Source organism: Numenius arquata, chromosome 21 (assembly GCF_964106895.1).
Source record: "Numenius arquata chromosome 21, bNumArq3.hap1.1, whole genome shotgun sequence".
Lineage (NCBI taxonomy): Eukaryota > Metazoa > Chordata > Aves > Charadriiformes > Scolopacidae > Numenius > Numenius arquata.
The window spans coordinates 4341200-4354865 of record NC_133596.1 but is presented as its reverse complement, the minus strand read 5'-3'; the positions used below and the strand labels follow the sequence as shown (position 1 = coordinate 4354865).

Here is a 13666-nt window from a genome sequence, read left to right as displayed (position 1 = left end):
GGGGGGCTCCGAGCACAGGACTAGGAGGCGGCAGTTTCCAGCCTGGCTCGAACACTTACTGTCACCGTGGGAATCCTCTACACTCCATTCCCCCACGTGCAAAAAAGATGACAGCTCTAGCCTTAAATCACAAGCGGGTCCTGGCGATGACTTACAGATTAGCTTCAAGGGCTGTGAAGATTAACTGGCATTTTCCTAAATCCTGGGCTGTGTCTTAATTCGGCTTTTTTGGGGTTTGCTGCCCTCCCTGGACAGGTTCAGCCCCGGCTTCCTGGGAGAGCTGCTCTCAGAATGCAAAACCTCAGCTGTATGTGCTTTCCCTTACCCTCATTAAATATTTCCAGCCACACCTTGATGAAGTCAACCCTTAGCAATGCACCCTTTTAAAAAGATGTTTATTAATTAATTTATTTATTTTTAACAATTTTATAATGAAACATGAAAACGTGGGGCTTTGGGGTTGGGTAAAATGTGAGTAGAAGAAAACTTTTTCCTATTTGAGAAACGTAGCAGGTGAGAATAGCCCTGAATTGTGAACACTTGTGAACACTCGTGCTTTTAAGGCACCTTTCCTCTGGTGATCTCCAAGCTCCCTAGAGAGGTGGATATGTGTTTTATCCGGGTTTTGGAGGGAAGGAGAGGTCGGGACGGGGACACTGCAGGCGGCTATGAGCGGTGGTGACTCATTGCACATCTCAAACTTGGAATCCGGATTTCCCAGAGCAGTTTCCTGCTTTAAGCAGCGATCTGAATTGTGTCACCCAGTTTATCCTCGTCACCTCTTCTTCTGGTGATGCTGTGCACCATTGTGTGTACAGTGAGACAGCCGGATGCTCCCAGAGGGGGAAAAATTAATCCTTCCAGGGCACAGAAGAGTGGGACCCTCGGTGCTGGGTATTTTTCAGTAGATATTTGGTGTTCAGGTGGTTTTGATGCCTTGAGGATTTCCTCGCTAGACATGAGCAGGCAGTGAGTGCCCCCCTCACCTTGGGAGGGACGAGAAACCCCTCCCAGAGGTTTTAAGCTCTGTTTTCATCCAAAATTCACCAGGGAAGGGTGCAGCTGGCGGGGAACGGGTCACCCCCGAGCACCCTCGCCGCTCCCATGTGCCATCCATCCGCGGCTCGTCATCTTTGTCCCTTCATCCCCCCGCCGCCGGTGGTGGTGGTGGGGGGGAAGAGCTGTTGGCTGGATGCCTCCGGCTGGAGGTATCCCCCTCCCCAGCACCGCCCCGGCTTCCCCCGGGCCCCGCCGGGCCCCCCCACCTCCCTCCCTCCCTCCCTCCCTCCGGCGGGCGGAGCCGCCCCGCTCCGCCCCGCCGCTCCCGGCCCGGCCCGGGGAGCCGGTGCCCAGCGCCGGGCCGTCGTTCCCGAGCAGCTCCGAGCCCCGCGGGGCAGCTCCTACACCCCCCCCCCTCCTTCGCTCCCCCCCCCCGGCTCCCCACCGGCAGCATGCCGCTCGCCCAGCTGGCCGAACCCTGGCCCAACATGGAGCTGGTGCATCTGGACACGGAGGTGAGCGGGGCAACGGCCCTTCCCGGCGGCGCGGAGATACCCCCCCACACACACCCCCCCGGCTCCGCCGCGCTCCCCCCCCCCCGGGGGTCTCCGCCGAACAAAGGAGCGCCCGGTCCGGCGGGACCCTCCCGGCTGCGGTCGCCCCCCGTCCCCTGCGCTTCCCTGGGAAGGAACGGGGGGGTTTGGCGGCCGCGGGGGGGTGGTGGTGGGGGGGGGGTCGCAGCCGGCGATGGGGGGGGCTGTCGCCGGCGGCTCCGGGGGTCGGGGTGTGCGCGGTGGGGCTCTGCCGGCGTGGGGCTGGGGCAGCGGGGGCTGCCTGGCTCCGCTGCTGCCCTTCCAGGCGTTGATTATTTGGGGAGCATGAGCAGCGTGTGCCAAAATCTCCTCCCAGACATAGAGGAAAACTGTCCCCCCTGAAGGCCCAGGGAATAAATATCTCCGATTTTGGGTCTTTCTCCTCCAGGCTTCCTCGCTGTCCGCCTCCCCAGCGGCTCTCCCGGGGCCTGTGTTTCAAACTCCGGTCACGGTCCCGTGTCACTTTGCTGGATTGTCCGCTCTTCCCTCCTGCTTTGCTCTTTTCCTTCTAATTAAGACCTCCGAGCCAGATGTGCAGGTTGGTGCACAGCATCTGTCCACATCTGCAGGGTTGCATCACAGCCATTTCAGAAGAAAGGGACAGCTCGTAGCAGTTGTCACCCGTGGCAGAGCAGCCAGCTGAGGCACTGCGCTCTGACACTCTTTAGTTAAACATCTTCTCATCCAAATTGGAACTAGCAGCTCTCCTGGAGAAACCAGAGGGATGGTGAGGGGTTTGTCTCCGGTGTTTGCTCAGACCTTGGTGCTTTCCCATCATTTTGGCTGGATTTGGTGCTGCCACCCTCCTCTGACGTGTTCAGGGATGTGGGTGATGGTTAATCGGTCAGATTTGCTCATTCCTATTTAAAATTGCCTCTTAAGAGATCTCTCCTTTGAATGGAGGCAGCGTTTCACCACTGCTGCGATGACAGCAGGGAGGTCTATGGCGATGGGAGGTGAGGTTGCTTAATTGTCATCGGCCAAGTATGTCAGGGCTTCTCCTAAAGACCCCCCGGTGCGGGTGGGTGCTGTGCTGAGGGTCCATCTGTGCTGGGGGTGCAAAGGTGTGGGGAGACCCTGCATTGGGCTGAGAGCATCTGCTCGGCAGCATCGCTTGAGCCGTGAGGACGGGTTTGTGTTCGAAGGTGGGAGAGGAGGGAAATCCTTCTTGAAGCCACGTCGCGTGCCCAGAGCCAGGGTGTAGGTTACTGCGGGGAGACAGGGCTTTTTGTTTGTGGTTTCTCCCTTCCCAAGCAGGAAGATAGCCTGAAAAGCCAGAAAACGCAAATCGGATTGTAATGGGAGGAAACTAATGCCCAGGGTGGTGAGTGTCGTGGGCGAGATCGGTTTACTCCTTAATCCCAGGTCTCCCAGGTGCCAGGCAGGCGCTGTGTCAGCATCACGGGATCCCTCCTGAGCAGAAACGAATGGCCCGGGGGAGGAGGGGGGGGTCCGGTGTATTTGTCAGCTGTGAAGATCACGGCAGCAGCAAGGGCTGTTTTCCCCATTGCATTAGTAACGGGTGTGTTAACTGTAAACTGAAACTGGAGGGCCTGTCTCCGGCTTCATCTGTCCCCTTCCCCTGTCTCACCTTGCCCAGAGCTCTGGATCGGGGTCAGGAGCCACGTGCAGGTGGTATTTCTGCAGATCCGTCTTTTTTCATCTCGGGATCACGAGTGGGACATTGGCTGTTTACCTCCCTTTGTGTTAAGGTGAGCAGGTACATGCAGTTGACTCCAGGAGGGTTGTTCTTCACCTCTAAACCTGGCTGCCGTCACCTGGGCCAGACTTTAGAGGGTTCCCTGAAGTCCAACAGCGTATCTGCGAGCAGCGGAGAGGGACTTGGGCTTGGGGGGAGACTTTTGCACCTTGAGGTTAAAATCACCAAGGGCAGGGGCCCAAGGAGAAAGTTTTCACCACTCCTGGGCAAGGTGGCACCACTGAGAAACCGAGGAGACTTTTCTGGAACACCAGTTACGTAAATTGCCCTGGGATCGCTGCCATCCAGGTTAGAAACCGGCTTCCTCCAACCTTTGCTTTCTGAGTCATGGAGCAGAGGTGCTGTCACCGCACTGGTGCAGGCATCGGTCCTATTGTTAAGGGATTTGGGGTTTTTCCACTGCGTTCCAGGAGTGTTGGTCGTCTGCTGCTGGGGATGAGTCCCAGCTGGTCTCCCCTGTCCCGGCTGGTCCCCCTTGTTCCGGCCCACCAGAGCTCAGCCTGGAGCCGTGCTGGGAAAACACATGGGAGTGGGTGTCAGTGGGATCTTGAACTGATCCCTTGCAGGAGACAAGCCCTTCTGTCCTGGGGACAGATCTAGCTTGCTAATACTTTTCCCCTTTTTTCTCTTTTCCCCCTGTTCTCTCTGCTGCTTATATTATTCAGAATATTGCTTACGTGGTAGAAAAACCCTACTCCGGCTGGGGCAGAGTACAAGCGATAGAGAGTGGAGTTGAATGACTTCATCACCATAGCGATGGATACTGTCATCGGGGCTGTGCTTTCCTTTAAACTCTTGTCTCGTTACACAAACATACAGCAACACAACTGACGCGGGATTACGCCAAAGCCAACCACTTCAAGCTAATTATTTTTTTTTCCCCTGTATATGTGTATCATCCTTTATTGAGCAGGAGCTATTCATGAATAACTATCTTTTTCAAGCATCTTAGCTGAACAATGCATAAAACTGATCAAAAGATACAGGAGGAAGCTGAGCAACTGTTGTCTCCGATATGCCTTGTGCATAGGCTCCTCTGTCTTTTGGGGCTACATGAGTTCTTCTGGAGATCTTTATTTTTGCACAATCATTTCCTTTCTCCAAACTGCAATAGGCAAGATCCGTAAACTCCACTTAATAGCAACAATAATAATAATAAAATGCCTTGTTCTTATGTCAAACTGGCAGAAGTGTTGACAAAACACCCTCTGGGGTTGAAGGGTTTTTTCTTCCCTCGCTCCTTCCTGCTTGAATGTTTCACGGTTCATCGGAGTTGGGTGAAAGAGCATCTCTGGGTCCCTGGTAACCCTTGTTGTGTCGTGTATGGGCATCTCAAAAGTGACTAGTCAAAACCTAGAGGTCCCGAAATAGCAGCTGGCTGCTTTTCTAAGCGGAGCTGTCGATAATCCGGGCTGATTTGTGCTGATGGTGCTAACTGTAGAGCGCAGCCCCCGATGGCAGCGGGAGTGGGCACGGGCTCGCGCGGTCCTGCCGGGGGTGCCACTCATCCGGGTTTCAGATCAGGGCAGCGCTGGCCTGTTCTGTAAATTGCTCCCTGTGCTGCGGATTATGCGGAATTAAAAGGATTTAAAATGCAAGATGTCCTAAGATAAATATCTCCCAAGTTCGGCCAGGCTGGCAGTTGTGTAACCGAATGCACTTGGTTTTCCAGTGTACTTTCCTGCCTGCTGTTAAGAAAACTTATTAGAGCGGCGTGTGTGCAGAAGGGCTTTTGCGTTACCTCTCGGGCAGTTTGATCTGTCCCTCGCCCAGAGGTGCCCTCACTGCCAGGCTGCCGCTCCACGTGCCCATCAGATTAGCTCTGTAATCCCCGTTTCCGCTTGCCCCGGAGCAGGGATGGATGGAAAGTTGCAGGGACAGGCTGCTGGCCCCGGTGAGGCTCGTACTACTGCTTTCTTGGTAGCCCAAGCCCTGCTCTGCCACCCTCGGATCAGCTCCTTACTGCCCTGGGCACCCAAGGGAAGGAGCTATGCCTCCCTCCCACAGCGGGTATTGCCTGGTTACTGCTGCCAGGAGATCTTGGGGGTTGTTTTCAGAGAAGGACATTCAGGAGGCTCCTTTCCAACCCCGAGAACAATGTGCTGTGAGGGGGTATCTGGCACGGAGGCCAACACACATACACTCGCTAACACGCTACGCGTGGTATGCGGGGGGGAGTGCAGGAATAAAGCATTTTAAAGAGACAAACGTCAAACCAAGAAACCCACAAACTCTTTCAGCTCTACTTAGGACGCGGCGAATGGCCGTATTTTATCTTGGGAGGTGATGAGTCTGTAGCTGTGAGTGCGTTTCCATCTTGGACGCTTACAAATGGCTCTTCAATTCCATATGAGGGAATAAGGACTGGTTTTGCTCTGGGGTAGAAGGAAAGCACTTGGCTCTAAATACTGTAGTTCTCTCCTAATACATCTGCCTTATGTCAGCTTGAGAAAAGGACTGTTTCATCAGGAGCCCTCTAAGACCTACATGCCCAGGAAATCTCCTAGGGCTGGATGCTGCTCTGTTTCTTTCCGCATCCCTTCCATCCCAGGTAGGATGGATTTCTGTCAACAGCAGGGTGTAGGACAAGTGTTCCTCAGGGTAGGGAGCTCATGAAATGCAGCGCTCGAGGTCTGGCAGGTCTGGAGGTAGCACCAGTGTCTCCTCGCTTATCCTTGAAGCCAAAGGGTTAGACAGACGCTGCACTCACTCGCCACGTGCTGGTCTTCCCAAGGGAATAAAAGACCATGTCCCACGCATGAACTCGCCTCTCTCTTGACACGTGCCTTATAGATGTGTTCCCCAGACCACGAGCCAGGCACTACGTCCCTCTGTCCAACATGGAAATTCTACTTCTTGAGCTGTTTTAGAGATAAAGAGCCCTCCCCGAGCTGTGGTTTGGATTAGCAGCGAGTTATGATTTGTTGATCGGTGACAGCTGAGCCAGTAAACATAAGCGTGTTTCCAAGCCTGGTTATCTTGAGCGTGGCGTCTCTCCCCCTCCCTCTTTGGGGAGGCTACACATAAACACAAAATCTTACTTCACTTCTTAACTATTCTTTGTGCTGATGGCACCAAGAGCTCTGCGTAAACATCAGGGCATCTGGAAGAACTTGGCTCACGTGGTAGTGCTGTTGGCTGAAAGTACTTAGGAACTTGAGCCCAGGTTCAGTTGGTGCTAAGGTGAGTTACGGAGCTCAGAGTGGATCCATATAATGTAAATATTACAGGGCCAAGCGGCAGGTGGTCTCCTCCCTGGCTGATGTGGTGGTACCTCACGTTGTGGTAGGACCAAGCTGGTCTGTGAGGTGCTGCAGGCACAGGTTGGGCTGAGGTGGGAGGGGAGAGACCTAAATATGAAGATATATGGAGGCTCTGGACTGTTGTCTGTGGATTTGAAGTGTCTGAAAACTAAACTTGTGTTTAAATTTAGCTCTTTAGTGTTACACCTTTTATTGTGAGCAAGCAGGTTGAAAACAGCAGTGATGACCACCTGTAAAGCAGAAGAGTGTGAACCTGGAAGCACCCACTGAATGCTGTAGAAAGCAAGTATGGTGTTAGGAGGAGGTTTTCTTGGTGGCCCCAAAGCCTCTCTCAAGATCAACAAATGCAAGTTGTGCTTTGTATTAAAAGGAAGTAAGTTAAATTTGGGAGGCAGAAGGGAGCGTAGTCCTAAGATGGATGTCAGGTTGATGTCCCCTTGCTTCTCCAGGGAAGCATCTAGCTTTGTTTCTGTTAGATTCCTGAAAGACTCTCAAACCCAGGCACTGAGAATCTGAGGCTGAAATACAATTGCATTGCATCTCGTCTCTTGGACCGTAACATCAAAACAGAAGTGTATAAATTTGCCTTGTTCTTTCAAAGAAAGAGCGGACTTCCATGAATTTTTGGAGCCTGAGACCGTAGTGCAAATAGACGTCAAAGCAAAACCTTCTTGCCCTTGTTTTTCTCCACAGTCTGCAGAAAAAAAACTTCTGTACCTGCTTATGCTGCTCTGAGACTCTGTGTCTGAGTAAATCCCACCCAGTTCTGCTCCCGCCGGCTTTTCCAGGCACGGTGCTGTGCTGAACCCGATAGGGCTTTGGGCCAGCGCCGAGCGTCACCGGCCCGATGCCACTCCAGGCGGTTCAGGTCACACCGTGACTTTGTGCAGAGCTCCAGCAGCAAGGGCTGGACTTCCAGGCCTGGAGCCAAGTAAGCGGTGCGGATTTCCTGCAGCCCTATCAGCTGTGATAGGGTAATAAATAACTCATAAATGTTCGTATTAAAGCCGACGTGGTGGCAAAATGGCTGTTAATTGCTTTCTAGGACTGCTTTCCCGTTTTCACCTGGTTTCCCTTGCTTTCTTCTCCCAGCTGACTCAGAGAAGCGGTGGAGGGGGTATCCACAGCGAGGGTGCGGGAGGTGGGATGGTGACACCACGGGGCTGTGTCTCTCGAGCTGTTCCTGCTGCCGAGGGTGGGGATGCTGCACCCCCCCGCCCTGGGGACCCACGCCTGAGGAGTACAGGGGTGCTCTTCACCCCATGAGCGATGGGCTGTAGAAAAACAGCCCTAATTTCATTTGGGCTAAGAGTGGAGAGACTCTCTGTATGAGAACCTTTTTTTTTTTTTTTTTTTTTTTTATTTTAAACGGTTTTTTTTTTTCTCCTTGGCAGATAGTGTCCCCTCGGAGTATGGGGAGTGTTCAGCCATGTGACAGTGACATCCTCCCCTGTTTGTCCTGCGCGAAGGGCTCTCAAGGCCAAGAGCCTTTGTAAGGGGGTGTAAGGAGCGGTCCCATCCCTGGCGTGTGCTAATGGCAGCTTCTCTTCCTTTGCAGAATGGGCAGGCTGCTCCAGAAGAAGGTGGGAATCCTCCATCCAAGGTAACAATGCTCTGGGGTTACGTCTTTAAGTCACCCCTCCGAGCTGCGCAGGGGCTGGGAGCTGACTTGGGGAATGGGTTGGGGACGGCTATTTTTAAATCCTGTAAGCTGCTGCTTTTGTAATCTGGATGAGTACGTGTGGGAGTGTAAGGGGCTGGAGTAGGGGAAGAGAAAAGATAAACCCTCTTTCTTCCTGTCCCTTTGGTCATGCGAATATATCTGGAAAGTTTCCCAAAGGGCCACCTCAGCACAGCACGCAGGAGATGGACTGGAGGCCGTAGCAGAGGGCTAGAAGTGAGAATCCCTGGGGTGTTTCAGCGCTGTGTTTACACCTTTCTCTGTGTTGTGATCTTGCCAGACGGGATGAGAAATGCAAGAGTATTTGATGGTTTTGGCACAGCTGCCCTTGCTGAGTGCCTGCTATCTGTCTATCCTCTCGCCTTGGTGGGGCTGGGAGAAGCTCCATTTCTGTCAGGTTGCCCTCTGCGTCCCCGGTAACATCGGCAGGGAACGGTAGAGGGAACTGAGCTGCTGTTTTCCATATTTTGGGCAAGGGTCTTAGTCTGCTAGACCTTCTTCAGACACCTAAAGCTCTTCCTGCTCCACACATGAGCAGTGTGGTGTTGAAGGACTTGATTTCTCTGATGTGAGCCCTCTCCAAGTACGAGACCGAGGGCGGATGTTGTTAACGTGGGTATTTCCTAATTGTGCCCCTACTTCTCTGTCCTGCGAGACGCTGTGCAGGGTATAAGAGCCATATCAGCACCTTGAAATCATAAGCCTTTCAGGATTTCCTTTTCTGATACGTACATGCTATAACCGTGAAGAATGACACAACGTGTTTGATTTGGCTTGGGAGACCTTGCTGAACGAGTTGTCAAGAGCTTGTCCTGCACCTTACCCTCGGTGAGTGCCCTGTAGCAGTTTCTCTCTCTGAATTATCATCTGTGCTAAAGGCCACGGGGGTTTATTGTATTGTTTTTCCAGTTGGTTACTGTCGCATTTTGAGTAAAAGAAATCTAAATCTAAAAACCAATTGTCTGCTTTTCAGGTAGTTCTTTGCCAGGAACTTATCCCGGATGCTTCTAGCATTGCCGTTGCATCTCACCTATGTGTTCTGCATTTCTGACCCAGTTGCTGGGCTGGCGCTTTTCCAGCGGCCTGCACAGAAACCTGGCATGGGTCAGATGAACTCAGGTCAATGAGACTGTGCCATTTCCCTCCCCCGAGAATAGTGGTTTTACGGTTCTTCACTGTGCCTGCATCTCTGGCATGGAAAAAAAATAATAATCGGTCTCTTCTGGTTGGATTCCAGCCGGGCTTCTAAGAGTTGAGACTTTGCCTCTTTCATCTTCAAACACTTGGCTAAACCACCCTCCTGTAAAAGCAGCTGAAGGATGTTGCTTTAAAAATAATGGAGGATTATTTTTTTTTCTATTTGAAGGACATCTCTGGGACAAACCCTGGGCGATTCCATCTTTAGATGCAGCCCCACAGAAATATCAGGCAATGGAGGCCAAAAAAGCACTTGGGTTGTCTTTGCTGCTCTGTGTCTGTCCCTCTGTGGGACAGGGAGGTGCTGTCCCCGTCGCAGCTGGGGAGTTGGAGCAGAGCAGCAGGCGAGTTGTCCAACCTCCCACAGCAGGGAAAGCACAAGAGCCCTGTGTTGCGCGCAGGTGTCCTGCTTTGCACTTTTCCAAGTCACCGTGGCCAAAATGCCTGTGAGCGGTGTCAGACAATCCCATTTTCGGTAACTTTTGAACACATGAAGCGCTGCTACGTGCTCCTGAAATAACTTTGGTGGCGTTTTCCAAGTTTGTACAAGGTACATTTGCTACCAGCACAGACAAATGAACTCCCTCCTATAAACACATACCTTCAACTTCAGGGCAAACTCTGGCGCTCGGCACCAGCTGTGGTGCTGCAGATGTGGGGAGCAGGCAGCGCACTGAATAGCCGTGTATTTTTCTGTTCATTTTTGGGGCAGACAGCAGCAGCAGCAGCTTCTAGCTCTGGCTTTACCTACAGCAAGGACTAAGGAAGGAGAAGTAAGTGGCTGTAAACATCTGAGGTTGGCTATTCTCAAGTCGAAGGTTTCTCAGGATCCCTCCCGTGCCCTTCTGTTCTAGCTGTGCGTGGAGATCTGTAAGGGGAAGAGGCACCTTTATTCTAGGTTTGTACTTGCTATCCTTTTGCGGCTAATTCTGTGATCTGTTCTAAAAATAGCCCGAAGCTGCGACAGCGGCGATTACTCAACGCCCACGCTGAAGTGCCATCCCTCCCCCTCGTCCCAGTAAGTAGGATGCTGCCAGAAGTACAATCGTTATTTGCCTGGGCAATAACCAAAGACGCTTTGCAAAGGAGGAAATCCAAGAGTTCCTCAAAAGAGTTGGGAACTTCGCAGCTGGTAGCACCAGACTGGTGGAGTCTCTTGCCTCCGTCATCATCTCACCTGCTGTTGTTGCACATTAAGGTCTTTGGGCGTAAAACATGATGAAATGGTCACTGCAGAGGTAGCGAGAGGGTGTTTTGGGCCAGACTGGCTGAGATCTGGTATTTTCTAGCTGCATTTGTAGCTCTAGCTCAGCTTCCCACCAAAGCTGGTGCATTTCACAACTTCTTGTGGCTTTTACTCCTGTGCGGATTCCCACCTTTCAAGAACAATTGTGGTGCACAAGTCCCTGCAAGCACCGTACCTCGGTGTGTTTATCTGAGTATCTTGGAAATGCCTGCAAGATCCTACAGGTTGGGCAGAGAGTCTGGAGCGTCTGCCTCCCTTCGCGTGGTCGCAGAGGAAGGAGCCTGGGTCTGCTGTCAGGGCCATCCCAACAGCATTCCAGCTCCGTGGCCATAAGGAATTCCAAGCCAAGCCCTCTCCTGACAGCGAGTACAATCATTGCTCATGCCTGAATCCCTGATTATCTACGTGTTCCCGGTGTGTCCCTACCATAAGGGTTCGCTATCTGCCAGGCAATCCTGACCTCATCCCTAAAACCAAATTGTTAATCCAGCGTTACACTGAGCAGGAGCCTTTGGCCAAGATAGGTACAAGGAGGGCTTTTTTGTTTTCCTCTCCTCTTTGGTTGTGGTGTTGGGCCCTGTTTAAATTTGATGTTGGCTTTAGGATAGCAGTGGCGTGGTTTGTGCAAGGTTTCAGTGCAACGTCTGTGGGCTCCTGAACAGAGGAGCTGCTCTTTCACGTTCATCGTGGTGGTAGAGGAGCAGGAGTGATGCTCGTGGAGCAGGACTGCTATCCTGATATCCTCTGCGTTTCAGGGCTCAGGGCTTGCTTTCTTCCTGTTCCGTTTCCTTCGACGCAGCCTGGGTTGACACCAAGAGAAGCATCTCCTGTGACAGCCCTGGGTTAACCTCAGCTGCATTCCCGTGCAGGCCAGGAGCAAAACGGGAGGTCTCTTGCCTTGCTCTCAAAAGCTGCTCTGCCCCAGGGGCTAATCGGCAGCGCTGTGCGTTGGTCCCTAGGTACCGAACCTCCTTCTCTCCTACGTTCTTTAGATTTTAATTGTCAGGTAGGCTGAAGATTGATCCTTGTTCAGCTGGGGAACGGCAACGGAGGGCTTGAATTCAGTGGGAAAATGGAACCTCTCATAATTGGGGTTTTAGAGCCTGCTCTGCAGCCAGCTTGGCTGAGGGGTGAGCTTGTGCTCCCTGAAGGTGCCAAGTGTGAGGAATTAGGCATGAAAGTACAACAACCAATTAGTGAAATCACTTCATAATGAAGAGCAGAGGAGTGGATTTGCTGTGCTGAGTGTGCCCACTCTCTCTCTGGAGGTAACGCGGGCTGGGAGTGCTGATCAGCTTGTTCTTGGGTGATAATCACAGCGTGCAATGCAAACTGGGGAAGTGAATAAGTAACCTCTTCCAGCTCTGCTTTGCACCATAAAAGAGACCTTTGAGACTGGAGCGAGGGCTTTGCTCTGCTGCACACACTGGGTACGAGGTGCCCCACCTGCCCAGGCTGAGCCTTGCTGTTGGGCAGCAAAAACCGCGGTGGGAATGCAGTAAAGAGAAAGACATGGCTCTTTCCCTGATCCGTGTAGCTCCTGCTGATTTATCCTCGTGTCCTGGCCAGGTAAAGCTTGCAGAAAGGTCCTCCCCTGCAGCATCTTCAGCAAGGGAAGCCATAGGCAGGAACTCTGGATAATGGACACTTCTGGCCAGAGAAATACCTGTATTGCCAGCGTTACCATTAGTAGGTGTTGTTCTGGGTGAAACACCCTCCTGTAACGCTCTAGTGATGACAAAGTAGAGTGTCGGTCACAGCTCTGAGGTGTAATTCTTTGGGATGAGTTGGAGGAAACAGGGTTGTAGCCATCGACCTGTGATAGCTCTGTGCCAGTCCTCTGTGTGGGTCAGTGGCAGTCGCCTGCTGTTGGAACTATTTCTAACGTTTCTAAGAAACGCCAACGTTTCTTATGGCGGGTTCTTGGTTTTGGTGCGCTCCTGCTGCCTCCGCCGAGGTACTTGAGCCCAGCTTTTCAGTCCCACCTGCAAACTGGATGTGGCTGGAGCAGTTTTCCTGCAGGCTGGACTTCACTGCTGGTGAGGAATCCTGCTCTGCCCTCTAGTCATGAATTGGGAATTCTTCATGCTCCTCCAGTGGGATGAAGGCTTTGTGCTGCTCCATCGTGGCACGCTGCATCAGTGCTTGCTCACGGCTCTGCTTTCCAGCTGTACATCTCTCTCCTTCAGCCAGACCTTGTGGTGTGCCTCTTGCTGTGGGCTTCCCTTGCTGGCAGAACATCCATTGACTCTTGTCCTGTCCTCTCTGGAGCTGCATCACCGAGTGAGTGGTCAGAGGGGAAACTTGGAGCACCTTCTCTTCACAGTGGGGGAGGAGGAAAGTTATCTGAGACCTGTTGGCCACCAAAGGGCAAGTCCTGTGTGCCCACCTAATGTCCAGGAGATGGAGGGCTCTCGTTGCGTAGCCTGCCTGCTGCCAGTATGGCTCCGGGCTGGATACAGACCGTGTTGACAGAAGACACATCCAGCGATGTGATCCTCATCACTGCTGGACACCACTCTCATCCCGTCCTCTTAACATGAAGGGTTTTAAAACAAACAAGTGAAACGCTCTGCTTTGAAACAGGCCCTGCGTGTTTGCACAGCTGCTGCTGTTTTCTCCAAGAACTGGAAAGCTATTGAATGTGGGGAGAGACAGGTATCTCGGCACATCCCTTCTCCATCCACTGCCCCTATTCTGTTGCTTCCAGCTGCTTGGCCACGAGTGCTCCAGCCGGTCTGGTCCCCTAGGAGCTGGGATAACCTGCTGGGAACAGAACGTCTTGAGCACGACGTGGTGCTGCCTGGAAATCCACCTTCTCCTCCGCACCGCAGGGACCGGGCTGCAGCTATTGCCGCTCTCTGAACGTTCGGCTCTTTCAGCCCGTCCGTGGTAAAGCTCTTGGTTTAAACTGGCTGCTCCGTCTTGTCAGTTGAAGTAATCAAGTGGGTTTGTTTTTAATGTAAT

General features: G+C 52.6%; 1 protein-coding gene across 1 annotated transcript in view; it reads left to right on the top strand.

Moving 5' to 3' along the window:
- Positions 1-1342: 1342 nt before the first annotated feature.
- RPS6KA1 (ribosomal protein S6 kinase A1) overlaps positions 1343-13666 on the top strand; it is a 44862-nt gene continuing 32538 nt past the window's right edge. The window contains exons 1-2 of the mRNA XM_074162152.1: positions 1343-1514; positions 8134-8178. Of these exons, the coding sequence (XP_074018253.1) occupies positions 1452-1514; positions 8134-8178 (108 nt within the window). The 5' untranslated portion in view covers positions 1343-1451. The remainder of the gene's footprint in view (positions 1515-8133; positions 8179-13666) is intronic.